This window comes from Ovis canadensis, chromosome 11, assembly GCF_042477335.2.
Source record: "Ovis canadensis isolate MfBH-ARS-UI-01 breed Bighorn chromosome 11, ARS-UI_OviCan_v2, whole genome shotgun sequence".
Classification (NCBI taxonomy): Eukaryota; Metazoa; Chordata; class Mammalia; order Artiodactyla; family Bovidae; genus Ovis; species Ovis canadensis.
The window spans coordinates 14,515,849-14,543,739 of record NC_091255.1 but is presented as its reverse complement, the minus strand read 5'-3'; the positions used below and the strand labels follow the sequence as shown (position 1 = coordinate 14,543,739).

Genomic DNA, 27,891 nt, shown 5'->3' with positions numbered 1-27,891 from the left:
TTTCCAGGTGATGCATGGTGCTTGACAGTAAAAGATTTTTGTCTCTTAAAAAAGGAAGAAGAAGTGGTTTATATATGCAATGAAATGCTACTTGATCATAAAAAGAAGGAAATGTTGCTATTTGCAGCAATATGGATGGACTTGGAGGGCATTATGCTAAGTGAAATAAGTCAGAGAGAGACTGACTACTGTACGCGATCACTTATATGTGGAATCTAAAGTAGAACAAGCTAATGACTATAATGAGAAAGAAGCAGATTTACAGATGCAGAGAACAAACTAGCGGTTACCAGTTTAGGGAGAAAAGTGGGGAGGGCGATGGAGAGGTTCAAACTATTAGGTATAAAATAGACTACAAAGGCATATCGGACAGCATGTGGGACGCAGGCAATGTTTTATAACTAAACAGGGAGTATAGGCTTTAAGATTGTGAATCAGTGTTGTGTAGATCTGTGACTTACATAGTATCGTGCATCAACTATACTTCAATATAAAATATTAATCTCATCCCTCCAAAGAAAAAAAAAATATAGTGGTTTTATGCTACCTTTCACTAAGCTATTACTGTTGTGTTTACAACATCAATCCTTTCCTTAAAGAATTATATTTTTACCTTTGCAGAATGCTTCAAAACCATGCTTTTATTGTTCAGTTTTAGCTCTTTTAAGCTATGTCTTTACTATTCTTGAATTCTTAATTTTGACCCATCCTCAAAGTTCTGTAAAGATTGATGATTGGCATTTAGCTTTAGGAAGAACAGCTTGATTTGTGTTCTTCTCTGGAATGCATGATTTTCCGTGTTTTAAAAGCTTCAGTTCATGCAAAAAGCTTGGTTTGTCTTTTATATTCAAGAATTTTGCCTGAGTATACCTAGGCATGTGTTTCATTTGTTTTTAGTGAGCCTTTTTAAAAGCTTGTTTTTACTTTGGTTGCCCTGGGTCTTTGTTGCTGCATGCGGGCTTTCTCTAGCTGTGGTGAGTGGGGGCTGCTCTTCGTTGGGGTCGCGGGCTTTTCAAGCAGTGGCTTCTCCTGTTGCCGAGCACAGGCTCTAGGCGGGCAGGTTGCCGTAGCTGCAGCACACAGGTACAGTCGCTGCAGCTCCTGGGCTCCAGAACGTGGCCTCAGAAGTCGTGGCGCATGGGCTCAGTTATTCCCCAGCACGTGAATCTTCCTGGAGCAGGGATGGAACCTGTGTCTCCTGCTCGGGCACATGAATTCTTATCCACTGAGCCACCAAGGACGTCTTAGTGGAACTTTTGAAAGCTTCAAACAAATATTTCTTTAACTCAAAAATGTCTTCTGTCATTTAATTGTTAATTGTGTTCTTCTGGTTTCATTTCCTGCTCTGGAATTCCTATTTTGCATAATTACATCTGTTGGATTCTTATTATTTTCAATTATTTGTTTTCCTGTGAGTCTTGAGAGAGCTCTTAAGTTGTTGGTTTTGTTTTTTTTTTTTCAGCTTCATTATTTGATTTTTTTTCAGTATAATTTAGGGCATTCATTCCTTCGGCAGAGGGTGAACCCGGCAAAGACATTTCTAATTTTCACTCAATCTTTCCAGACCTCAATTATTTCCTTATTCATGATAATCAATCCTCATTTTGGAGATGAACTACCTTCTTGGGTCCTATTGCAAACAAGATTTTAAGTCTTTTAAAATGTTTGCTCTTTGTTTATGACATATTTTGGTGCAATTTAGTAGGAAAAGATGAGTGCCAGGAACGGGAACTGACAGGAGAAATATTCGGCAGTACTGTGTATTGGGATTCTTAGTACTGATGTATCTGTTTTAGATTCCAGGGTTAATTATGGAGTGTTATCAATTTTGGCTCTAGTTTCTAACATATCTTCATGGAGAACATGAGGCATAAAAGGAAACTTTAAAAAAATAGCAATGAGAAAAGCTGAGGCAGACTCAAAGTGCTCTCATAAGGATGGGACATCCTTGCAATGCAACACCATGTAGCCATTACGATGATACATTTATTGACGTGGAAAGCTGTTTGCCGTACACAGTCAGTGCTAAAAGCAAATTTTTTAAAACATATGCAGCCTGATCCTATTTTTTGTGAGAAAAGTAGCATACATATTGGTCACAGTCCCAGGATGGAGAATTGTAATCTTTTTGTTCAAAATGGGGCTTCCCTGATAGCTCAATTGGTAAAGAATCCGTATGCAATGCAGCAGACCCTGGTTCAGTTCCTGGTTCGGGAAGATCCCCTGGTGAAGGGATTCTTGGGCCTCTCTTGTGGCTCAACGGGTAAAGAATCCGCCTGCAATGCGGGAAACCTGAGTAAAGAATCTGCTTGCAATGTGGAAGACCTGTGTTCGATCCCTGGGTTGGGAAGATCCCCTGGAGAAGGGAACAGCTACCCACTCCAACATTCTGGCCTGGAGAATTCCATGGACTGTATAGTGCATGAGGTCTCAAAGAGTTGGACACGACTGAGCAACTTTCACTTTCACTTTGTGCAAATCAGTTCAATTTGCTAAATCAATACAAACTTGCAGTCAGTAGAGGGCGCAAAGAGAGAGAGAAAGAAGTGAGGTGAAAAAGCTGATGTATGAGTAGGATGAAAGTTTTCGTAACATAATATTCTGATTTTCTCTCCATTTGTTTATCAAAGAAAATTTGACAAGGATCATAGAAGCATGATTGCAGCTTGACTATCACTTATTCTGCAGAATGTTTGGTGTTAGCTAGAGTCAAAGCACGTACTTTCAGTGGGTAAAGGGAACAGAAAATAATAGAATGCCTATTTTGTGCCAGGCACTAACATATACGTAATACACTGTAGTATGCTACATAGAACATATTTTGATATTGCATCAGACATTGCCAGCAGATTAACACAGTCTTGATGGGGTTCTGATTAAACTATAAATCTTAGAGATACTGACAAAATCGCACAGCTACAGATCACTTTATAGTTATTAAATGCTTTCAGACTTACTATTTCTTTTCATACAATATTCTGTAGAACAGACTCTTCTTTTAAAGGTGAAGGTGGGGTGGTTTATGGAGGTGTGTCAAGATTAGAGATTCTCTCAGCAAGGTTTTTATATCTGGGTATGCTGATTTCCTCATGCTGTCTCTCAAATAATCAAGAAATCTTCAGACATAAACAACAGCTTGGCCTCATGAAAGAACCTCATGATATTAGCAATAATACCAACATACATCAAAGGATTTGTGTTCTCCATTATTTTTTTATAGGATTTGACATCGTAACTCACATATCTGACTCTTGGGTTAATATAGATTTGGTGGTTTCCAATGTGAGAAGGCTAAAGAGAGGACCCCAGTGACAACCAGAAAGAAAGAGGGGCCCTCAGCCCTACAGCTACAAGGAACTGAATTCTGCTGACAGCCCCATGAGCTTGGAAGAGGATCCCAAGGTCCAGAAAGGAATACAACCCACTGATATCCTGATGGCAGCCTTGTGAGAGCCTGAGCAGGAAACTCAGGATGGTCTACAATAAATAACCAAACTGATCACATGGATCACAGCCTTGTCTGACTCAATGAAACTATGAGCCATACCATGTAGGGCCACCCAAGACTGATGGATCATGGTGGAGAGTTCTGATAAAACGTGGAGAAGGGAATAGTAAACCACTTCATTATTCTTGCCTTGAGAACCCCATGAAAAGGCAAAAAGATATGACACTGAAAGATGAACTCCCCAGGATGGTAGGTGCCCAATATGCTACTGGAGAAGAGGGGAGAAATAGCTCCAGAAAGAATGAAGAAGCTGAGCCAAAGTGAAAACACACAGCTGTGGACGTGGCTGGTGGTAAAATAAAGTCTGGTGCTGTAAAGAAGAATATGGCATAAGAACCTGGAATGTTAAGTTCATGAATCAATGTAAATTGGAAGTGGTCAAACCGGAGATGGCAAGAGTGAACACTGACATTTTTGGAAACAGTGAACTAAAATGGAACTGGAATGGGGGAATTTAACTGAGATGACCATTATACCTACTACTGTGGGCAAGAATCCCTCAGAAGAAATGGAGTAGCCCTCATAGTCAACCAAGAGTCCGAAATGTAGAGCTTGGATTCAATCTCAAAAACAACAGAATGACCTATGTTCATTTTCTGGGCAAACTATTCAATATCAGTAATCTAAGTCTATGCCCTAACCACTAATGCCAAAGAAGCTGAATTTGAATGGTTCCGTGAAGACCTACAAGACCTTCTAGAACTAACACCAAAAAAAAAAAAAAAGATGTCCTTTTCATCATAGGGGACTGGAAAGCAAAAGTAGGAAGTCAAGAGATACCTAGAGTAACAGGCAAGTTTGGCCGTGGAGGACAAAATGAAGCAGGGCAAAGGCCAACAGAGTTTTGCCAAAAGAACACACTCGTCACAGAAAAATCCCTCTTCCAAAAACAAAAGAAATGACTACACATGTACATTACCAGATCGTCCATACTGAAATCAGACTAATTATATTCTTTGCAGTCAAAGATTGAGAAGCTCTATACAGACAACTAAAACAAGACTGGGAGCTGACTGTGACTCGGATCATGAACTCCTTATTGCAAAATTCAGACTTATACTGAGGAAAGTAGAGAAAACCACTAGACCATTCAGGTATGACCTAAATCAAATATCTTATACAGTGGAAATGACAAACAAATTGAAGGGATTAGTTCTGATAGAGTACTATGGATGGCAATTTGGGACATTGCACAAGATGTTGTGATCAAGACTATCTTGATTGTTGTCTGAGGACACCTTATAAATAGCTGAGAAAAGAAGAGTAGTAAAAGGCAAAGAAGAAAAAGAAAGATATATCCATCTGGATGCAGAGTTCCAAAGAATAGCAAGGAGCAATAAGAAAGCCTTCCTCAGTGATCAATGCAAAGAAATAGAGGAAACAATAGAATAGGAAAGACTAGAAATCTCTTGAAGAAAATTAGAGATACCAAGGGACATTTCATACAAAGATGAACACAACAAAGGAGAGAAATGATATGGACTTAACAGAAGCAGAAGATACTCAGAAAGGTGGCAAGAATACATAGAAGAAATATACAAAAGAGATCTTAATGGTCCAGATAATCATGATAGTGTGATCACTCATCAAGGGCCAGATATCCTGGATTGTGAAGTCAAGTGGGCCTTAGGAAGCATCATTACGAACAAAGCTAGTGGAGGTGATTGAATTCCAGCTGAGGCATTTCAAATCCTATAAGACCATGCTCTTAATATGCTGCACTCAATATGCCAGCAAATTTGGAAAACTCAGCAGTGGCCACAGGACTGGAAAAGGTTAGTTTTCATTCCAATGCCAAAGACAGGCAATGCTAAAGAATGCTCAAACTACTGCACAATTACACTTATTTCACATGCTAGCAAGGTCATGATCAAAATTCTCCAACTAGGCTTCAATAGTACATGAACCATGAACTTCCAGAAGTGCAAGCAGGATTTAGAAAGGGCAGAGAAACCAGAGATCAAATTGCCAACATCTGCAGAATCATAGAAAAATTAAAAGAATTCCAGAAAAACACCTAATTCTGCTTCATTGACTAAGCCTTTGACTGGGTAGATCACAAAGAATTGTGGAAAATTCTTAAAGAGATGGGAATACCAAACCCCCTTACATGCCTCCCGAGAAATCTGTATGCAGGTCAAAAAACAACAGAACTGGACATGGAGCAACAGACTGGTTCCAAATTGGGAAAGGAGTACATCAAAGCTGTTTGTTATCACCTTGCTTACTTAACTTATATGCAGAGTACATCATGCAAAATGCCAGGCTGGATGAAGCAAAAGCTGGAATCAAGATTGTCAGGTGAAATATCAATAACCTTAGATATGCAGATGACACAAACCTTATGGCAGAAAGTGAAGAGGAAATAAAGAGCCTCTTGATGAAAGTAAAAGAGGAGAGTGAAAAAGCTGGCTTAAAACTCAACATTCAAGAAACGAAGATCATGGCATCCAGTCCCATCACTTCATGGCAAATAGATGGGAAAACAATGGAAAAAGTGACAGGCCTTTCTTTTCTTGGGCTCCAAAATCACTGCAGATGGTGACTGCAGCCATGAAATTAAGACACTTGCTCCTTGGGAAAAAGCTATGACAAACCTAGATGGCATATTAAAAGCAGAGATATTACTTTGCTGACAAAGATCAGTCTAGTCAAAGCCATGATTTTTCCAGTAGTCGTGTATGGATGAGAGAGTTGGACCATAAAGAAAGCTGAGAGGTGTAAAATTGATGCTTTTGAACTGTGGTATTGGAGAAGACTCTTGAGAGTCCCTTGGACTGCAAGGAGATCAAACCAGTCAATCTTAAAGCAACTCAGTCCTAAATATTCATTGGAAGGACTGATGCTGAAACTGAAACTCTGATACTTTGGCCACCTGATGGGAAGAACTGACTCACTGAAAAAGACTCTGATGCTGGGCAAGGTTGAAGGCAGGAGGAGAAGGGGTTGACAGAGGATGAGATGGTTGGATGGCATCAGCGACTTGATGGACATGAGTTTGAGCAAGCTCCAGGAGTTGGTGATGAACCAAGAAGTCTGGCGTGCTGCAGTCCATGGGGTCACAAAGAGTAGGACACGACAGCGCGACTGAACTGACCTGAGCTGATTTGGAGAGGTGCAGTGAAAAAAATATGAAAAATAAAAGCAGTGTGGAGAGGGTATGTCCTGTTTCTTGTTTTTGCTCTAAAGTGGTCTCTCTTTTAAAAAATAATCATGATTGTGGATGGTGATACTCATGTTCTTTTAAATACTTATTTAGCAAAAGAAAGCAAGCTCATAGATACAGAGAACAGATTTGTGTTTGGATTGGGTGTCATAGGTGAATTGGAGCTTTTTTGTTCATTTTGATTTAAATAAGTAAAATTGTTCTTTGAAAACAAATTACATCATTAATGCAAAATCTGTCCCATCAGTGTTAACTCTATCCCAGAGATGCCAGCTGAGACTCACATGAGACCTTTGTCAATGTCTGCTGTGACATGACATTTATTGCTTGGCAATTCTTGGCCCATTCCAATTCTCAACCATCATTGTTCTGAGATGATTTTCCCAGAGTGTGAGAGGGAACAGGGAGAAGAAACTCATTCAGGAGGAATCATTCCTAAGGCATCTGGATAAGGATGAGATTGCCTCCTATGTGCATGTCATACAGACTTCATTTGGATACAAAGGGATGGGACTGGGTCCCTAGTGAGAAATTTAGTCTCTTCACTTCTGCTTGGTCTGTATGGAGCCATTCCCTGGTTACTTCCCCAGATTTGTGACTGGTTGGCTGTGGAAGGGAGGGAGGAGGGAAGTCAGCTGAATGGGCAGCAGTATCCCTTTGTCAAAGGCCCTGGGAGGGGAAGGGCAAAGGGGGTTGAGCAGCACAGCGGAGAGCGAGTCATTTCTCTCCGCTGACTGCAAACTCCACACTCACAGCTCACAGGAATCCAGAGTCCTCTTTGCCAGAGGGGTGGATATTTTCTTCCTGATGCTCTTTGCCATCATGAAGTGAAGTGAAGTGAATTGAAAGTCTTTCAGTCATGTCTGACTCTTTGGGACCCCACGGACTCTTGCCTGAGAGGCTCCTCTGTCCACGGAATTCTCCAGGCAAGAATACTGGAGTGGGTAGCCATTCCCTTCTTTAGAGGATCTTCCCAACCCTGGGATAAAACTCAGGTCTCAGGCATTGCAGGCAGGTTCTTTACCATCTGAGCCACCAGTGAAACCCATCAGAAGTCTGCTCATTTCATCCTACAATATTTATCTGTTCTAGGGGACTGCAGAGGCAGCGTGGGGTCCACAGCTTGAGGAGGTGGGGAAAGATGAATCTGACTGCCTAGAATCCTGCCTGGGGGTGCACCAGTGAATTTTTGCTTCTGGTCACTATTTTAGGTATTGATTGAAAAACAAAACTGTAAAAAATCTTGTTTTCCTATTTTTTCCTCAGATACATTGATATGGCATTTCTCAGACCACTCTGAAAAGTGTAAGAGGCACCAACTTCTTTCTTAAAGACCTAAGTTAAAATGTAATTAGAAAAATGAAAAATAAAACTGTAAATGTGAAGAATTTCTCAGTAGAATGAGTTTGGAATAGTGTACAGGGCAGGGGGCACTATTAATTCTCAGCTTTTTCTTCAAGTTGGGTGCTCAAAAAAAGTTCGAAATCTATACCAATCTCTCCCTCCTCATTTTGATTTTTACTGGTCTGAAATTCCCAAGGACACATCATTCTTGATCAGCAGTGAATAACACTGGGATCTTAGGCTGCCAAGCTTCTCAATAAAGCTGTCCAGGAGGCCAGTCATGAGGACTTTTCCCTCTCGTGTTCAAGTTTTCCGTTCATGAGATGAGTCCACAGGCATGCCACCTGTGGCCACCACCCCACCTGCTTGGCAAGGGCAGCAATGTCTTTGCATGCCCCACTGAGCAAGCCCGGTGTCCTCTGTCCACAGGCATGCTGCCCCCAGGACGACACGAGGCCAGGCTGCTCTGGACTGCCTCAGGGCATTTGAGGGATCCCAGCACTCCATGACAAAAACGTGGATGATGGTCCTGCTGCTCTCTGAGTCATGTGTCTGAACCTTATGCAGAAGTTTCCCTACCTAGGGCACGTGGCTCAGAGACTGGCTGGAGAACAAGGCAGTTACAGCCACCCTGGAGGAGAAGAGGAAGAAGGTCAAGATCTATTTCCACAAGAAGCAGCTGCTCATGAGGCTATGGAAGCAGGACAAAAAGGAACAGAGAAGGAAATTTACAAGTTCCCAGAGATCCTCAGTACCCATGGATTCCTACTCCGAGCACTCAATAAAACAGACTGCTTATTCTTTAACAAAAAAAAAAAAAAAAAAAAACTGTCCATGAGCTCTTCAGATAACCTAGTAGCAGGTGTGTGGCATCCCGTCCCAACATTTCATGACAAATAGATGGGGAAACAGTGGAAATAGTGACAGACTGTATTTTGGGGGCTCCAAAATCACTGCAGATGGTAACTGCCGCAATGAAATTAAAAGATGCTTGCTCCTTGGAAGAAAAAACTATGACAAACCTAGATAGCATATTAAAAAGCAGAGACATTATTTTGCCAACAAAGGTCCATCTAGTCAAAGCTATGGTTTTTCCAGTAGTGATGTATGGATGTGAGAGTTGGACTCTAAAGAAAACTGAGCACTGAAGAAGACTCTTGAGAGTCTTACAAGGAGATCGCACCAGTCTATCCTCAAGAAAATCAGTCCTCAATATTCATTGGAAGGACGGATGCTGAAGCTGAAGCTCCAATACTTTGGCCACCTGATGCGAAGAACTGACTCCTTGGAAAAGACCCTGATGCTGGGAAAGATTGAGGGCAGGAGGAGAAGGGGACGACAGAGGATGAGATGGTTGGATGGCATCATCGACTCAATGGACATGAGTTTGAGCAGGCTCCAGGAGTTGGTGAAGGACAGGGAAGCCTGGCATGCTGCAGTCCATGTGGTCACAAGAGTCAAATACAACTGAGCGACTGAACTGACTGAGATGGGGAAACAGTGACAAATTTATTTTCTTGAGCTCAAAAATCACTGCAGACAGTGACTGCAGTCACAAAATTAAAAGATGCTTACTCCTTGGAAGAAAAGCTATAACAAACCCAGACAGCATATTAAAAAGCAGAGACATCATTTTGTAGACAAAGATCCATATAGTCAAAGCTATAGTGTTTCCTGTAGTCACTTACAGATGTGAGATTTAGGCCACAAATGAGGCTGAGGGACAAAGAATTGATGCTTTCCAATTGTGGTGCTAGAAGACTCTTGAGAGTCCCTTGGACTGCAAGGATAAAACCAGTCAATCCAAAAGGAAATCAATCCTGAATATTTATTGGGAGGACGGATGCAGTAGCTGAAGCTCCAATACTTTGGCCACCTGATATGAAGAGCTGTCTCACTGGGAAAGACATGATGCTGGGAAAGATTGAAGGCAGGAGGAGAAAGGGATGACAGAGGATGAGATGTTTGGATGGCATCACCGACTCAATGGACATGACTTTGATTTAACTCCAGGAGCTAGTGAAGGACAGGGAAACCTGGCATGCTTTTAGTCTATGGGGTCACACAGAGTCTGCTTAGGGGCTGAACAATGACAACAATGGGAAAAAACATCCTGTTCATTGCTCTAAACCATGTGTTACTGTAAAAATACATAGACCTCACCATTTTAGAAACACCTACCGCTTCTTTCAGATGAGATATCTCCAAGCCCTGTATTGAAAGGGAATTATTATTTTAAGCTTAGAGAAAGGATCATGAAGTACAGAAAAAGTTGGAATATAGAGATTATCTATGATGCATTTAAAGAAGAACAGAATGATTCAGGGTGGTTTTTTGAGATAGTCAGACTGCAAAGGAAATACTCTGAGGAAGTCAGGCTTCAATAGTCACAAACTTCAAATGGAAGCGCTAGATTAAATGGTAACCAAGCTCTCTTGTAGCCCTAACAGTATATGCATTCAGGACTTTTTGACATGTCTGTGTAGTTTTACAATTTGTGAATGCTTTTGTAGCCTTCATGTTTGGGATGTGAAATAATTAATGGGGAAGTTCTGGCCAACTGCAGCTGGAGGGGAGTTGATGGTGGCATACACACACACACACACACACACATACACGCAAGTATCAGAGCCTACATTTCCATGCAATAGAGGTTTTTCTCAGCTGAACTCAACATGGAAACTAATTCATTCTATTAAAAGAAGGGAGGAAGGTATATAAACCAGCCCACCACAGTGCTGGGAAAGCACAGAGGCCACAGCGATGGAATGCCCAGGGTGTAAAAGGAAGTCATAAAGTAGGTAAGCAAAGAAAGAGAGACAGAGGGGGTCGGGGGAGACCCTTCCTGAAGATAATAAATAACTGAAGAGGCATTCCATAGGCTATGCTAGAGGAAAAAGTCTTTACAAAGAGTGATGAGGCTCCCTTATTAATGCCATCTATTCTGTGCAGTTACTGATGTAAAACCTGGTGACTTCCTGCCACTGACATTCAAGGCCAGGAAACAAGGGAGCCCCAGCACACAACAGAACAGAATGGGGCTAAGGAAAGGGTTTGACAGCCCCTGGAGGCCACAGAACAGTGGACAGGACTACGGCAGAGAGGGCCCCCTCAGGCCCGGCTGGGTCCTTATTAGACCCACAAGGCATATCTGGGGCAGGGAGTTGAGCCTTTAAGGTTTCCACAGTCTGTTCATTTTAACAAAGTTCCTTGTGTTTATAATGCTCCAGATTAAAGATCTCTTCCAGATATTGGTACAGGGCACTGTACTGTTTGCATAACCTGAATTTTCAGTACTCCCCAAGCTTTGTGTCTGGAGAAAAGATGAGAGAACACTGTCTTCCTCACATCGCCTTCAGCAGGCTTCCTCCTGCACTTTGCACTTTTACAGACCTGTTCTCATTCCATCCATGGGCAACGCAAAGGCACAAGGCTGAGGGTTACATGTGAGGGAAACTGAGGCACAGGCATGCTAACTGGTTTGTCCAGAGTCACCACATCTGAAACATAGAGCCCACCAAGATAAGCTAAAATTTAGCTCTTCTGACACCTAGTGTGTCAGCCAAGTTTTGCTAAGGGGACTTCCCTGGCGGCCCAGTGCTTAAGAACCCACCTTACAGGGCAGGGGATGCAGCTGAGATCCCTGGTTGGGGAAATAAGCTCTCACATGCTTCTAAGCAACGAGGCCTGTGGGCGGCAACTGCTGAAGCCCTCACGTTCCGGAGTCCACGCGCCACACGAAAGATCCCTCATGACACAGCAGGAGTCAACAGTGAAGGCCTGACGGAGCCAAATAAATATACTCTTTTTTTAAAGTTTTAAGGTTTAAGGTGCTAGGCGTTGGCACAGGGGACACAAGGATACACTACGCAAAACCCCTACTCTGGAACTCTCAGGATCTCAGAGGAGATAAATGAGCAGCAACTTCCCACATTACTTGGCTTGGGCTGTGATGTTTGTAAGTCTACGGCAGTGCCCTCAACCAGGTACAGCTTTGCTCCCCAAGAGACATTTGGTGGTGCCTGAAGACATTTCCAGTTCTCACAACTCAAGAGCTGCTACTGGCATCTCGTGGGTAGAGCCAAGAATGCTGCCAAGATTCATCAAGAAACAAGATAGCCCCCCACAGCAAAGAGCTATCCAGCCCCAAATGTCCAAAGAGCCTAGGTTGAGAAACCCTAGCATAGAGCAGTATAGGGATACAGTGTAAGGAACTCAACTCTGCCTGGTCCTAAGATGGTGGAGGATTTATCAAAGAAGCAGGTGATGCTTGAAATATCAGGAAAAATGAGTAAATAGCATCCTGAGTATCCAAAAGAACCAATAGGCAAGAGGCATGTGAAATAGTCTATTGTACAGATATCTGTAATTTGATCTAAGCTGAAGGTGACTCTTCAATGAAGGGGAACCACTGATGGTATTAACCAGAGATGTGGAGGCTCATGCACTCACCATTTGTTATATTAGTGTTGAGCAGAAGATCTCAAACTTCATTTGGGATATGAATAAAAAATACAGATTCCAGATCTACCAACATACACACACATGCACAAACATCCTGATGCAGTAACACAATAGGTCTAGGGTAGAGCCCTGAAACCAGTATTTTTTATAAGTACTCCATGCAATTCTAATGCAGGTAATCTAACTCCTCACTGGTATACAGAATATATTTGACAGTGGTAAACTTGTAAACTCAAAGAAGATAAAAAGGAATTTCAGAAAGAGACTAAACAAGTAGACTAATTCTTTTCTCTGTTCTAATTTATAATGCAAGACTCTGAACTGGGTGCTTATACAGGAAATCTACTGCTTTAGTACAAGTCACACAGCGGGAGAGCTACTCTTCCTGGATTCCTGGGATGGGAGAAGCACTGAAGAAGTGCACACTCCATGTGATACTTTCTGAATAGTCCTTGGGGATCCCAATTGCTTCTCCAACTTGAAAACTTCTGTGTCCCCAAACCTTGCAGACACAGCAGTACTTGCTTCCTATCCCCAAAGAGACTCATCCCTGGGCTTCCCCATCCGTCATACCATGAGAGCTTGGGTAGTTTTGTTAGCTCTTACCCTTAGTCGTCTCATCTATGTTCTCTGATAATGATATGGGAAATTACAGAAGCCCAAATGGGATTTTTTTTAATAGAAAGAAAAGAATAGTAAAGAATCTACAAGACAGGACCCTGAGGTCTGACGGATGGGACTCTGAGAGGTTGGGTGTCTTGCCCAAGGTCCCAAAGAGGAAAAAAGCTTCAAACTCAGATTTCCTGACTTTCAGTTTATGGTTGCTTTCATGTCCAAGAGTGAAGAGTCAGGAATGTAATTTTGTTGTGGAAGCGATCCAAAACCTTACCCCGTAACCCTAGAGAGAAAGAACAAGTCATATCGGAACTGTAAGGAAAATTTTCCAAACTAAGTTTACCTTGGGAAATAAATAGAAATAAATCCGGGGAGAGAGGCCCCACTGAGACCACGGAGCCCCTCAAGCTAGAAGTCATCCAGAGATGCCAGGGGCAGACTTACTGACCAGGCTCTGTGGTCCGCTGGAGCTCAGAGTGGACTTGGAGCCCTCATTGAGAAGGAGGGAAGACAATGCGTTCTCATCCTTTGGCCATGCGCTATCTTAGGGTCATTAGTTTACCGAGTTTTACAATTGCTTTCACAAAGACAATAATGCCTGTTTCCTGTATAGTTTATTTAAGTAAACAAGAAGGAGACAGAAAGGTACCTTTGTGAAACAAGACTTTAAAATTTTTATCTAAAGAAAGAAAGTGAGAGATCTGTTCTCCATGTTGTTCCATAAGATAAGTCTGTTAAAATAAATAGTTTTAGTTTGACTTCAGTTCTGCTTGGCAAATGGCTCCCTTTCCCACCACCTACCCACGTCGAGAACATCAAAGATTTCTAAGTGAATAAAAATGTTTCCAAACAGTTTCTTGAGCTGATCCTATTCTCGTCAATGGGTCACTACAGAGGTTCTGTGGGAAGGTGATTGCACGTTTTTTCTGGCAAAACAAGCTTGTCCAAACCCAGAGTTTATTCTGTTGGGACTGTAAATTCCTATGAGCAACAGAAAGAGTGCATGTCATCTGAACACAGAAAGATAATGCACAGGAATTAGGAGGTAAACTTTAAACAGGCTTTGGTTCTAGTTTCACCATTTTCCAAATGGTGACTTCCCAAAACAAGTCACCTTAATCTCTTCATTTGTATATCAACACTGTCTGACACCTACCTGTTGGATTACTTATCAGTATTAAAAATAAATCTATAAAAATATATAACAATATAATATAAAGCAAGTGTTCAATAAATATGTGTTTCTTATCAGGTAAAGTGCATGCAGGGTCTACAGGATGCCCACCACCCAAAAAATCCTGGCAAAATGCAAATAATATATGAATAATTATTTAGTTACAGCTAAATAACTAATGTACTTAGCACTAAATATTTGGACACTTTGAAGTAATCCATTTGAATACTATCTTATTTTTCAAGTTTATATCTGATTTCAGTGTAGTCATCCTTTTACTTGCTTACTTATTTGGCAAAAATTTTCCTTACTCATTCACCCAATTACTGATACTATCCTTTAGAAACTTATGAGGGATTTTCTAGTTAACCTGATCCCGGTAAATCCCAATGTGAAAGCTTGCTTACACTGAGTGAGGCCCAAAACAGGACATTTCTAAAGAAATCCAGAGTGGACTGGGACTGCCTTTATATTTAACCTTTAACTCATGGGGCAACATAAAATTAGCTCTTCGCTTGTTCCTTGGAAGAAAAGCTATGACCAACCTTGACAGCATATTAAGAAGCAGAGTCATTATTTTGTCAACAAAGGTCCTTCTAGTCAAAACTATGGTTTTTCCAGTAGTCATGTATGCATGCAAATGTTGAACTATAAAGAAGCTGAGTGCCGAAGAATTGATGCTTTTGAACTGTGGTATTGGAGAAGACTCTTGAGAGTCACTTGGACTGCAAGGAGATCAAGCAATCAATCCTCAAGGAAATCAGTCCTGAATATTCACTGGAAGGACTGATGCTGAAGCTGAAACTCCAATACTTTGGCCACCTGATGGGAAGAACTGACTTATGGGAAAAGACCCTGATGCTGGGAAAGGGGAAGGGGATGACAGAGGATGAGATTGGATGGCATCACCAACTTGATGGACATTAGTTTGAGTAAGCTCTGGGAGTTGATGATGGACAGGGAAGCCTGGCGTGCTGCAGTCCATGGGGTCACAAAGAGTTGGACACGACTGAGTGACTGAACTGAACTGAACTGAATTTTAATAACAAAGGCTGTTTCTCTGATTGTAAAGTTTTATGAACATTCGATACTTACTCTTGTATGTGAGTAGTACTTTGGAGAGTGATCATTGGGAGAAGAAATCATTTTCATTCCCAGAAAACATCTATGAGGTGCTTTTTTCATGCTAGGCACTGTACAAAAAGAACTGCACAGCTATGTTCTTGTTTTTGAATAGTTTAAAATTGAATCAACGCATTATTTGCTTATAGTCAGTACATTAAAAATCTTGAGTGAGAATTCTTAAATATTTATTTCTTGTTCCAAGCAGAAAGCTAGCAATCTCTAATCATGTATGTGTATTGCATATGTGTTTGCAGTTCTGCGTGTTTTCATAAAATGAAGTGAATTATAAATTTGATTTTACTTTTAGTGGAAAACTCATCGGTGAGACTATGAAAATATATTTAGCAACTCAGACCATGTGTCACAGATCAGTAGTCAGAGAGGAAGGCCACTTCCTCTGGCATTTGCCTCTGTTGGAGAAATGGATAGCTGTGCTAAACAAGCTAAGTGTACACCCTCCACGCCCTGCCCTCTGCTTCTGCCGACAATATCACCAAGCCATTAATTATGTAGGCTCAAAAACCTTACCAACCCCCTCTCTTGACTGTCAAGTTTTACTGATGCTACCATTGTAGTGACTCCCCTCCTCTATGAATTTCTGCATGGACCGAGGAGCCTGGAAGGCTACAGTCCATAGGGTTGCAAAGAGCTTGATACCACTTAAGCGACTTAGCACACACACATTTACATACAGGCTGTTCCTCCCACAGTCTATCTTCCAGGGGCCTCACATAGCAGTTTGGTATTCCTTCTTTGGAGAAAAATTACCTGTGGCTTTCCTGTTCTGGGCTGTAAGCTCCCTGACAGCAGAGACTTTGCTTTGCTTACTGGTTTCAATCTGCTCAGCTAGAATATCCAGCAAGCCCCTGGCACCCGAAAGGGTTGCAGTAAGTATCAGTGGATCCCGGGCAAGTACTTCACTCAGCTCGGTTTAAGTTTCCTCATCAGTAAAATAAAAATACAAGTTCCTCAGACAGGGTCTGTATGTCAGTGGTGCATATTAGACGCTTGATAAGCATTACTGTGCTCTCTCCTCACCAGACTGGACATACTGTATAGGTCAATGCCGAACGAAGCAGCCTGGAGTTAGATCTGGGGATAGTGACACCACTTGCACCCCCATTTCTTTCTGCAAAATCAAGACAGAACAAAATCTACCTGTGAAAAGAAACTCAATGCACGTTCTTCTTACTGAGGCACAGAGCTTAAAATCTACAGTTTCATTGTTTGGGAGTAGGGGCCCAAAATGGCATGCCCATCCCTTGCCAATCACTTTAAGACCAGAGCTACACAACTGGGATCTGGAGAATCAAGTCAGAAGGCGAGTTCTGCCGTATGGATGTGGAGCAAGAGAAACCAGCTGACCCTACAGAACATCACAGATGAGGAACTTTTAGAAAATTTTATATGTTGCAGGGTGGTTTCAAATCCCTGGGACCAGACTGATGTTGAAATCTAGAGATTTGGGGCTGATTAGGAGTGGATTGGGCTCACAATGCTTGTGCACATTGTTTTATGGTCAAATGACATTTCTCACCCGAGGCTGGGGGGGACACTGCATCTGTCAAAAGGCATAGAAGGGCCCTATATTATCAGGGATCCGCAAGAATGGCCAGGAGTGGAGGGCACTGTGGTCCCTTCCCTTTCCTTCCCTGGAGAAGGCAAAACTGGTGGGCTACGCTAGTCCCTGATTACACGACCCATAGCCCAATAAGGAAGACTGACCCAAGGGTTGGGCACTTCTCTTGGGAAAGCATCAGCCCAATTTGCTATGGCTCTTTGCCTTTGAGCTTCCTCATCTTAGGCCTCTGAAGAAATAGTATATAAACATAGAAGACTGTGCAAGATACCTGGGAACATGTCAGGATCATAGTTGTTTCAGTATATATTCACATTTGAAACAAGAAAATCAGTTCTTCTCCTTTGGGACCAGAAAGATGATGAGCTCTTGTTACAGTAAGAGAGAATTTGTCCAACCCTCCTTCATTTCCCAAAGTGTTACTTGATTTCAGCAACTCTGGATTTTTATGTTTATATAATTGAACAAAGCTAGTGGAGGTGATGGAATTCCAGTTGAGCTGTTTCAAATCCTGAAAGATGATGCTGTGAAAGTGCTGCCCTCAATATGCCAGCAAATTTGGAAAACTCAGCAGTGGCCACTGGAAAAGGTCAGTTTTCATTCCAATGCCAAAGAAAGGCAATACCAAAGAATGCTCAAACTATCGCACAATTGCACTCATCTCACACACTAGTAAAGTAATGCTCAAAATTCTCCAAGCCAGGCTTCAGCAGTACATGAACCGTGAACTTCCAGATGTTCAAGCTGGTTTTAGAAAAGGCAGAGGAACCAGAGATCAAATTGCCAACATCTGCTGGATCATGGAAAAAGCATGAGAGTTCCAGAAAAACATCTATTTCTGCTTTATTGACTATGCCAAAGCCCTGAACTGTGTGGATCACAATAAACTGTGGAAAATTCTGAAAGAGATGGGAATACCAGACCACCTGACCTGCCTCTTGAGAAACCTATATGCAGGTCAGGAAGCAACAGTTAGAACAGGACATGGAACAACAGACTGGTTCCAAATAGGAAAAGGAGTACATCAAAGCTGTATGTTGTTACCCTGCTTATTTAACTTATATGCAGAGTACATCATGAGAAACGCTGGGCTGGAGGAAGCACAAGCTGGAATCAAGATTTCCGGGAGAAATATCAATAACCTCAGATATGCAAATAACACCACCCTTATGGCAGAAAGTGAAGAGGAACTAAAAAGCCTCTTGATGAAAGTGAAAGAGGAGAGTGAAAAAGTTGGCTTAAAGCTCAACATTTAGAAAACTAAGATCATGGCATCTGGTCCTATCACTTCGTGGGAGATAGATGGGGAAACAGGAAACAGCAGCTGACTTTATTTTTCTGGGCTCCAAAATCACTGCAGATGATGATTGCAGCCATGAAATGAAAGACACTTACTCCTTGGAAGGAAATTTATGACCAACCTAGATAGTATATTAAAAAGCAGAAACATTACTTTGCCAACAAAGGTCCGTCTAGTCAAGGCTATGGTTTTTCCTGTGGTCATGTATGGATATGAGAGTCGGACTGTGAAGAAAGCTGAGCGCTAAAGAATTGATGCTTTTGAACTGTGGTGTTGGAGAAGACTCTTGAGAGTCACTTGGACTGCAAGGAGATCCAACCAGTTCATTCTAAAGGAGATCAGTCCTGGGTGTTCATTGGAAGGACTGATGCTGAAGCTGAAACTCCAATCCTTTGGCCACCTGTTGTGAAGACCTGACTCATTGAAAAAGACCCTGCTGCTGGGAAAGACTGAGGGTGGGAGGTGAAGGGGACGACAGAGGATGAGATGGTTGGATGGCATCACTGACTCAATGGACATAGGTTTGGGTAAACTCTGGGAGTTGGTGATGGACAGGGAGGCCTGGTGTGCTGCGGTTCATGGGGTCACAAAGAGTCAGACATGACTGAGGGACTGAACTGAACCAAACTGAACTGAAGGCATACCCATCATTTCACTTGTTACTATCAGATCTCTCTATTTGATTGTCTAATCCTCAAATAGAAGTACCTTGGGGAGGGGGTGGGGTAGCAATAATAATATGACCTGTTATCCAAAATGAACACACAAGCACAGATCACTTTCCAAAACGTCCATGATTTCAGAGCATAAATGCAGACACACCCTTAAAAGAAGCATTGGAAAGGAGAAACTCTGGCCAGCTTCCCAAACCTCTCTGGATCCAACTGGACTGGAGGATGCCAGAGATCAAAGGTGTGGTGATTGGACAGAGGGCCAGGGAGAACTACCATCTTCAGGGCTGCTGAAAAAAGGCCAACTCAACCCCAACAAGCAAAGCAAACTGAAAGTAAGTATGAGTGAGTAATCAAATGCACATGGGGATGAGCCTCACAAAATGAAGTCTGTGCTTTCCCAAAGGAGGAATTTCCAGGTCTTCAACAGCATCTACCCAATGGCAAAATCAACATGTTACCCTTTCCAATCGAGAAACTGAACCTTTGGCTTCTACTAAAGGTAAACAAGCAAAATCTCCTCCTGGTCATGGACGCTCCATCTTCCTCTTCCACTTCTATATCCCCCTTATCTAAATAACTTTGTTTCTGGCTTGTTGCTAAGTACAATGAGATTTTTGCCCCTAATTTGGGGAAATTTTCTCCAAAATAGCAGTGTTCCTTAATTCTGCTTTTTCTGATGTCTTTGGTAGAATGTTGGCTCAGTTGCTTAGAGATGTGATTTTCCTGTGCATCTCCATTTCTGCGGTGCCTTCCCACCCTCTCATGCACAGCATGACAAGACCTCTCCTCTGGCTTTAGGGATAGAGTCCACACAAGACACCAAAGACCATTTCACCATCAGCTGATCTCTTCTTCCTTTACTTCCCTTGTCACTTGCTTGTGATGGTGAGAAAAAAAAAAATTAGTTTACTTTCCCACTGCCCACCTTACATACTTCCCCAACCCCAGACCCTTCCAAAGGGGTAGGACAAGAATTGCAAAATTCTTTTCTTCAGGTTCGTAGTCCTACAGAAGAATAGTCTCAGAATACGGGCTTTGGATAAGGAAAATCTTGAAAATGAAAGCCTGAATGAGGACACAAAGGAAGAAAAACAAAGGAGGACACCCTGTCCAAACCTGGATCCCTTTTAAAAAAAATTTATGTGGATTCCATTTTCATAGAGGGGAACCGGGAAGAAAACACAGCAGCACTTAAGGAATTTCCTCCCAACAGTTTTTCTCCGGTCCCTTGACTGTGTTTAAGCCTCGCTGAGTACTTTGCCTACGGTCCCTGGTGTAGTGATTTGCATCCCCGTCTCTGGGTGGCTGTAGGCCAGAGCTGGCAGCTGTCTCAGTCCAATTCTGGCTAGGAAAGGTAAGGATCTCTGGTTTTTTTTGAAAGATCTGGAAGAGAAATGTGGAAATCTTTGGAGGGGTGAGGTGGGATAGAAGGATGCAGATTTAATTCATGAATTGGAAGTTTTCTGACACACTCTCAAAGCTTAAAGGAATCTCCTGGAGCCTTGTGTTTAAAAAGAACCAGAAAGATTTCCTCTCCCTTCTGAGGAAAGCCTTGCAGAAAAAAAGGCTAGTTGCTTTATAGATGAGATTTTGCATCGGGGGCAGGTGTTTCTTAAGGCACTCTCTGGAGGGTTTAATTTCTAATAGGCACAGAGAGGAGGGAGAAAAAGTCATTCAAAGACTTTTGATCACTAGTAATTCTCTTTGAATTTGAAGACTTAAAAGTCATTTAAAACTGCAGGTGTACTTGGGTGTAATGATAGGTATCTATTCTTCATTTTTTTTAAAGTCGTCATTTTTTTTTTCTAGACTGTTTTTGATATGGGTCATTTTAAAGTCTTTATTGAATTTCTTAAAATATTGCTTTTATTTCATGTGTTTTTTTGTGGTTTGTTTGTTTTTTTGTTTATTTGGTTTTTTTTTTTTTGGCCTCCAGGCATGTAGGATCTTGGCTCCCCAACCAGGGATCGAACCTCTACCCACTGCATTGGAAGGGGAAGTCTTGACCATTGGACATCCAGGGAGCCCCAGGTATCTATTCTTGAAATACAATTTCTGCTTTATCCCAAAGCTTTCTTCTCTGTATCAATCAGTGCAAGTCATCAGCTGTTAGAATCTGAACATGTGCATCTGTGTGTGCAGGCAGATGCAGCTCTGTGAATAAGAATTAGAATTCTGAAGCCTGAAAAGGCCGAGGAGGGCTTGGGTGTTAGGAGCAACACAGACAGACTGACCCTGCTCCCAGCTCACAGACACACTCTGCCCCTCCTTATAAATTCAGCCAAGAGCTTACCAGTTGCCTCTGGTTTCTTTCTGGGAGAAATTCAAATCATGTACCTTTGACTTTGACAATGGGGAAGCATGGTCTTCAGCAGGATAGGGTGATATTCAGAGCTTCAGTGGGGTCATTGGATTATGCTGTGGGGAGGGAGAAAAGGCCCCCTGCTAGAAAGTAAAGAGGAATTGCCCCCAAAGGTCACAGTTTGCAGTGGAAACATAGCTGCTCTCATATGGAGCTCCTCAAGAATCCCCAGTATCCCCATCCTCCCAGAGCATTGCTGGCCAGTGCTTAAATGCTCTGGTTCTAAGTACCCATTATCTCGAATACCAAGCAACAGCACTCCTCCTGGAGGATGGCTGTGTCCCTTTACAACCACATCTTTAAAGTCTGAAGATAGTGGTAGCTGAGGCCCTCCAGCCCAGCTCAACAGGCTGGGCTCCCTGACTCAGCAAAGCCTCTGAAGCTTTTTAGCTTTATTTCTTTTCAATGAAAAAACACTTCTCGCCCCTGTCCCTTTATGACAAAATCACCAGGGCCTTATTTCTAGACTAGGCTGGAAAGAGTGAGCTCTGGTAGAACAGAGGTGAGGTGTCTGAGAACATCCATGCCCTCCACCAGCAATTAGAGAAATTTAACTCAAGAGAAAGAAGGAAAACAAATCTCCTTCAAGATTTAACTTATATTTTAGTGTTACTTGTATCAGTTGAAAGTAAGTTATTAAAACTTGTACAGACTAAAAATAGAAGATGGATAGCTTTTTTAATATAAATTTATTTATTTTAATTGGAGGCTAATCACTTTACAATATTGTAGTGGTTTATGCCATACATTGACATGAATCCACCATGGGTACAGAAGTATAGGATGAGCTTATAAGAGTCGCCCAGTATGATCTCATTTTTCATTCCAAAAGACACATGATCTCATTTTCGCTCCAAAAGATCTCATTTTTCGCTCCAAAAGACAATCTGTGGCTTTCAAATTTTAAATAGCTCATGTGTCGCTTAAAGCCCATTTGGCAACAGGGGGTGGGAAATAGACCTTTACCTTTATTGTTTGAGAGTATGATATATCCAGTCATATGTATTTGAATATTGAAAATATTTCTTCCTTAAAGTGGGTCGAGGAGCAGAAGATTAACATCAGCCAGGATCAAGCTACAGACCTACTGAATCAGAATCTGCATTTAACAAGCCCCTTGCATGATTAGTGTGCCCGTTAAAGACTGAAGTTAAACCAAGAGTTTCTCTCTATGGCATTTGTCAGATTGCTTAACGTTTCTGAGCCTCAGTATAAACTGTTTATAAACTCCTTTGTAAAGTTGTGAGCATTAGTGTTAATGCATGCACCTTGCATGTGATGTCCGTGGGAGGTGCTCTGTAAATGAGAGATGGTGATGATGACAATTTCAGTACGGCCAAGGCTACTCACTTCCTAGCACTCCCTTCCTAGCAATCATGTTTAAATCAGAATGACTGGTTTTCACCCTTAACCACAAACATTTGTATCTTCCACCCTCATTCCTAAATGAATTATCATCCAATGAGACGAGCGGGGGAGGGAGGTATTAAGCTTCAGATGGCCAGCACACACACACATGAAGAAAGAATACTCGGGAAACCTAGGAACATAGATTTTTGTTGGCTTAGAGGCTGGATTCAGCTGCCCGATGACTTCACAGCTGTTCCCGCAGCCCTAAAAGTGTCTGTCCCTTCAGCCCTGTCCCCTCAGCTGGGTCTGCAACGCTGACTCGGGGATTTTCTTGTGAAAATGCCTGCTGGGCGGGGGAAGATTTGGAGTCTGGCTGGGGAAAAAATGAGTAATGCAAAGCAGTGCACTCAGTAAAGGCTGAAAGAGAAATAAAAGTAAAAGCTGCCTCCTGTCTCTGGGGACTCTAAAATGATTCTGACTTATCATGTCACTGAGCAGAGCTGGGGGAAGCCAAAACTCAGAATCTGCTGGCAAGGAAAAGAAAGAAGAAAAAAAAAAAAAAGGCAGGGAGGAGCAAACCGGCGGGGGAGGAAATAAAAAGAGAGAGGGAAAGACAAGCGTCATTTAGGAAGGGGTAGAGTGAAAGAAAGAGCTCAGGATCTAAAACCCACAGCATTTTATATCTTTCCTCCTCTCCAGAGATCGCTGTCCCGTCACTTTACTGACAGAGGTGCTGTGACAGGCTGCCTTCTCAGAAGTCCAAGAAGCAGCTCAGACTGTGATCCTTCCCTCTCAAGTCCGGGGATCTCCCTGGTAATGGATTGCTTCTCTCTGAGGTACATGTAAGTATAAACCTTTGGGGGACACAGCCTCGTTTTTAAGTTAGCTGAAGTTTCATCTTTGGGTTGAAGGTTTTTGGTTTTTTTTTTTTTCCTTTCAGACAGAATCTCAAATATCCTTTTATTGATCTAGCCAGTCATTAAGGTATCTTGAACAGCAGTGATTTATTTTGGTGACTGAAAGTCTCATGCAAATAGACAGCTCTAACTTTCAGTTCATTGGACAAGGAGTGATATTTTGACCTCCCAGGGCAAGGAAGAACCTGTGAGGTCTGACTTTGGGGTTGAATTAGTTTTCAGTGAGTATTTAATATGATCAAAGTTGTCATCTCACTGAAATCATCTCTACTATCTTCCTTTAAATGTTTTCATTTAAAGCATAACTGTAACTGTTCAACCATTCAGCTACTAGATCACTTCTCAAGGGTGAAAGAGAATGACTTGCCATGCCTGAACAAGACAGGAGTGTCCACTGTTTTCTCGGAGATGGCATTTCATCCAGAGATTTTTGATGGAGAGTTTCAGATTTCCTTCTGAAATGTTCAGGTTCAAAATATTTGCAAAGATGACTCGCATGACATTTTTGCACACTGGAGCATGGGGTGAGAGTGAACTTATAGACCTTTATTGAAAATCTAGGATGCTCATTCTTTTAAAACAAGTGGTACATATAATGTCAAAATTCCTTGTTGGATTTAATGGAAAATTTGTAAATCTAACTGCTAATTATTAGTTGGCCTCTTCTTTAACATAAAAAAGCACAAAATTATTTCCAACAAAATTGCTGAATTGTTTTTCTCATTTTTCTCTTTTCAAATACATCAAAGGATATTGCCACATTTTAGATCACAAATCCAAGCCTTATTATCACTGAATTTTTTGCCAAACGTACTCCCACCATGGACCCAGGATGCCTGCTTCATTGCATTTAATAGTTAAAACAATGAAGACTTGTTGACCATCAGTTGATGTAGAAAAATATCACTTAAATGCTGGCTGCTGGTCTTGATATTGCTTTGGTGCACAGTGAATGGGCAATAGTTTGGAAAGAATGCATGTTATGCCCGGAAACACTGGCAGCGTCTAGGTTGCTGTGTGTGGAACGGACTGTGCGAAGTGTTGTTTATGACACGCTAACCTCTTGAATGAGGTTGTTTTGGGATTAAGATTAAGGATTCTCTGTGTTTAGAGGAAAGAAAGCAATAGACAAAGCAGAAAAGCTTGTAAAACATTTGTAGACTGCCAGAGAGTATTAAGCTCTGTAAAGTGCTTCCTGCTTATATACCTTCCCTTTCTTTATGGCTCTCTGCTTTATCTTGCTTTCTGCCCAATGCAAAGAGGATGCAAAAGTTGGGGAAAAAATACATTAAAGCTGATTTTCACAGGCATCCACATCTCCTGGAAAAGAAAAGAACATAGTGGTGTTTCCCCAGGTCTTTACTACTACTTGTGGGGCTCACTCTAATGCATTCAGCTGACATCTCCTGTCTTCACAGTTTTTGCCCTGAGGAGACCACCCAGATCTAGCCTGTGAACTCAGCTAGGAGACGCCGCTGTAACAATGACAGACGAGCCCATAAAGGAGATCCTGGGAACCCCAAAGTCTCCCAAGCCGGTGGCAATGGAAAAGAATGCCAATGGCGAAGTGGTGGTTACCATGGTGCCCCTGGTCAGCGAGATTCAGCTGGCGGCCGCCACCGGGGGCGCTGAGCTCTCCTGCTACCGCTGCGTCGTCCCCTTCGCCGTGGTGGTCCTCATCACCGGGACCGTGGTCACCGCCGTGGCGTACAGCTTCAACTCCCACGGCTCCATCATCTCCATCCTGGGCCTGGTCCTTCTGTCCCTGGGACTTTTCCTGTTAGCGTCCAGCGTTCTGTGCTGGAAAGTGAGGCAGAGGAGCAAGAAAGCCAAGAGGCGGGAGAGCCAGACAACTCTGGTGGCGAATCAGAGAGGCTGGTTTGTTTAGGACCGAATGAGACCAGCTGGGACGCGTGACCTGAAGGACCTGCTCTCACTTCATCAGCCAGGGCGCCCAGGACCGCTGTGGGGAGCACGCACTTGGCACGGACCAGAGGCACGGGTTGGCCTGACGGCGGAAGGTGCGCAGGGCTCTCGTCTGCGAGCAATGACTTCTTTCTTCTTCTACGACAAACTTAACTCCAAGGGCTATTCTAAGACTGAAAATCAGCATTTCCTCTGTATTAAATATTTCAGGAGTCATGGGAGGCTTGTGGCATTAGACATTTTGTTGGAAAGTAGGCCAGAAAAGATGAGTTCTGGCACACCAGTGACCTGCCTCCAAAGGAGATAACCCACACTATTAGGATGTTATATCCCAAGAATGTTCTGCTGAAAGTCTGATCTGCTTTGGACTTTGCATTCACTCATGAAATTCTGTGATATTTCTTTTTCCCAAAAAGTTGATTCTCTGGCATCTGTTTATTTTTCATGTTCAGTAAAGCATCACTGGTGGTACTTTTCTTGAGGAATAAACTAATAATTTTTTGTTATGTTTTAACATTGGACAGTTCTTACATGATTGTAATGATGTATCAGATCATTAAAAAAGGCAAAATGTGTAGCTACTAGATCACATGGGGGGATAAATTAATATTAAAATAATCCTATACAGCACTTTTGATGATTTTTATATTTCATGTAAAAATTTAAGTTTCATGTACAGTTCATTCAAAATAATAAATACTCATTGCTGCTGAAACTCCTTACTTCTTTGACTGTGCCAGGTCCCAGCTGCAGCATGTGGGGTTCTTTGACTTTCATTGCCCCATACGGGTTCTTTTTAGTTGCAGCAATCAGGATCTAGTTCCCTGACCAGAGACTGAACCCAGGACCCCTGCATTGGGATCTTGGAGTCCTAGCCACAGGACCACCAAGGAAGTCCCTGCTAAAACTTCTCAAATGCTTACTTCTATTGTAGTTATGTTACTGTGGTTACAAATTCCCCTCCTTCCTTTGCCTCGGCAACATCTCAGTTGTATTCCTCTCAAATGTTGCTTCTTTCTAATTTAACTCAAAGATTTCTATTTTTGTCACACTGTTTTTTATAACTTTTGAAAAATAAGAAGAATTATGTCATTTTAAAAGATGTCTATGTCATTACAATTAGGAAATCAAAGCCTGGGATCTAAAATGTTATAATATGTTGTCAAATATGTATTACATATGTATTAGTTGCTCAGTTGTGTTTGATTCTTTGCAACCCATGGACTGCAGCTCACCAGGCTCCTCGGTTCATGAAATTCTCCAGACAAGAACACTGGAGTGGGTAGTCATTCCCTTCTCTAGGGAATCTTCTTGATCCAGGGATCAAATCCAGGTCTCCTGCCCCGCTTACACTTTCTTTACCATCTGAGTCACCAGGGAAGTCCTGCATATTTATTGAATTTGTGGTTAAGTATTTGCATACCATATTTTTGAGCACCAGCTATATGCCAGGCATTGTGTAGCTTCTCAGACTGCTTAGCTGAGTTAGTTATAATGCAACACAAATAAGGTTACTGCTTGAATTCTGTGGATAATGAACAGCTAGGACTCTACACCATAACTCTAGCCAGAAACATCCCTGGTTCATGTCATTTAAACTACACTAAACTAGAGTGGAAAGATAGACACAAAGCCTTTCCTAAACCTTGGAAAAACAAAGGAAGCCTAGCATAGCTCTTTTGATGGAAAGTGTTCTATCAAGGACTTTAATTAAATATTTGAGCCCTCTGGCACTGCGTGGGCCCTAGAGCTCAGATGGTTTTTTTAAGGGGAGACACCTGGATGACCTAGTTTCTCCTGGCTTTGAAGGCCACGTGGCAGAAGTTTGGAGTTCAGTACAGTGGAGTACATTACAGTTATCTTAAACACAGGCAGGTCCACCCTCCTCTGGACCAAATGAAAGTATATGGCATTGTGTTTATGACAGTGGAAGGAATATTGTTTTGATGTGTTCTTTTTTTTTTTTTGGCCCAAAGATATCCAAAAAATCCCCTCTGCTTGATGAGGAAATTTCTCAGACTAGTGTTCAAGGTTCTGCTGTGTCTGATCCAAACAGATGTATCCAGCTTTCACTCTCAACCTGAAAACTCATATGAGATAGCCAGACCACCCAACTCCCTATGCTTGGATCAGACATCAAGTTTCCTGCTTCCATGTATGTTCAAACCTCTGTTTTCCCTCCTGCATAACGCCATCCTCTCCCTCTCCAACTCAAACATACCCAAACCCTGATTCTCACTACAGCCCCAGCTTAAGCGCAGCCTCTTCCTAGAGGTTCCCATTTATCTGAAAGGAATTGCTTCCTCAAGAGTCTCTACCTATACGGTCTCTGATGGCAACTTTCATTCTCTACCACAATAATGCCATATTGTGGTATGGGTCCTCTT

General features: G+C 42.1%; 1 protein-coding gene and 1 non-coding gene across 7 annotated transcripts; both read left to right on the top strand.

Annotated features, from left to right (window-relative positions):
- Positions 1-8,288: 8,288 nt before the first annotated feature.
- Positions 8,289-8,372, top strand: LOC138415529 (small nucleolar RNA Z195/SNORD33/SNORD32 family). The gene has a single exon (XR_011247287.1). It is a non-coding gene; the product is annotated as a small nucleolar RNA Z195/SNORD33/SNORD32 family (small nucleolar RNA).
- An 11,876-nt stretch (positions 8,373-20,248) lies between these two features.
- TMEM100 (transmembrane protein 100) lies at positions 20,249-26,219 on the top strand. 6 transcript variants are annotated; one of them, XM_069542587.1, is made up of 4 exons: positions 20,249-20,303; positions 20,886-20,980; positions 23,361-23,497; positions 24,997-26,219. In XM_069542587.1, the coding sequence occupies exon 4, from the start codon at positions 25,062-25,064 to the stop codon at positions 25,464-25,466; it is 405 nt and encodes a 134-aa protein (XP_069398688.1). In that variant the 5' UTR covers positions 20,249-20,303; positions 20,886-20,980; positions 23,361-23,497; positions 24,997-25,061; the 3' UTR covers positions 25,467-26,219. The 6 variants fall into 6 exon arrangements, with proteins under 6 accessions (XP_069398688.1, XP_069398685.1, XP_069398686.1 ...); XM_069542584.1 differs by having other exon boundaries at positions 20,264-20,303; positions 23,361-23,503; XM_069542585.1 differs by lacking the exon at positions 20,249-20,303 and adding an exon at positions 20,316-20,515 and having other exon boundaries at positions 23,361-23,503.
- The last annotated feature ends 1,672 nt before the right edge of the window (positions 26,220-27,891 follow it).

Excerpts from the sequence above, each read along its gene's own strand:
- TMEM100 (XM_069542587.1), top strand. The coding sequence starts at position 25,062 with ATGACAGACGAGCCCATAAAGGAGATCCTGGGAACCCCAAAGTCTCCC.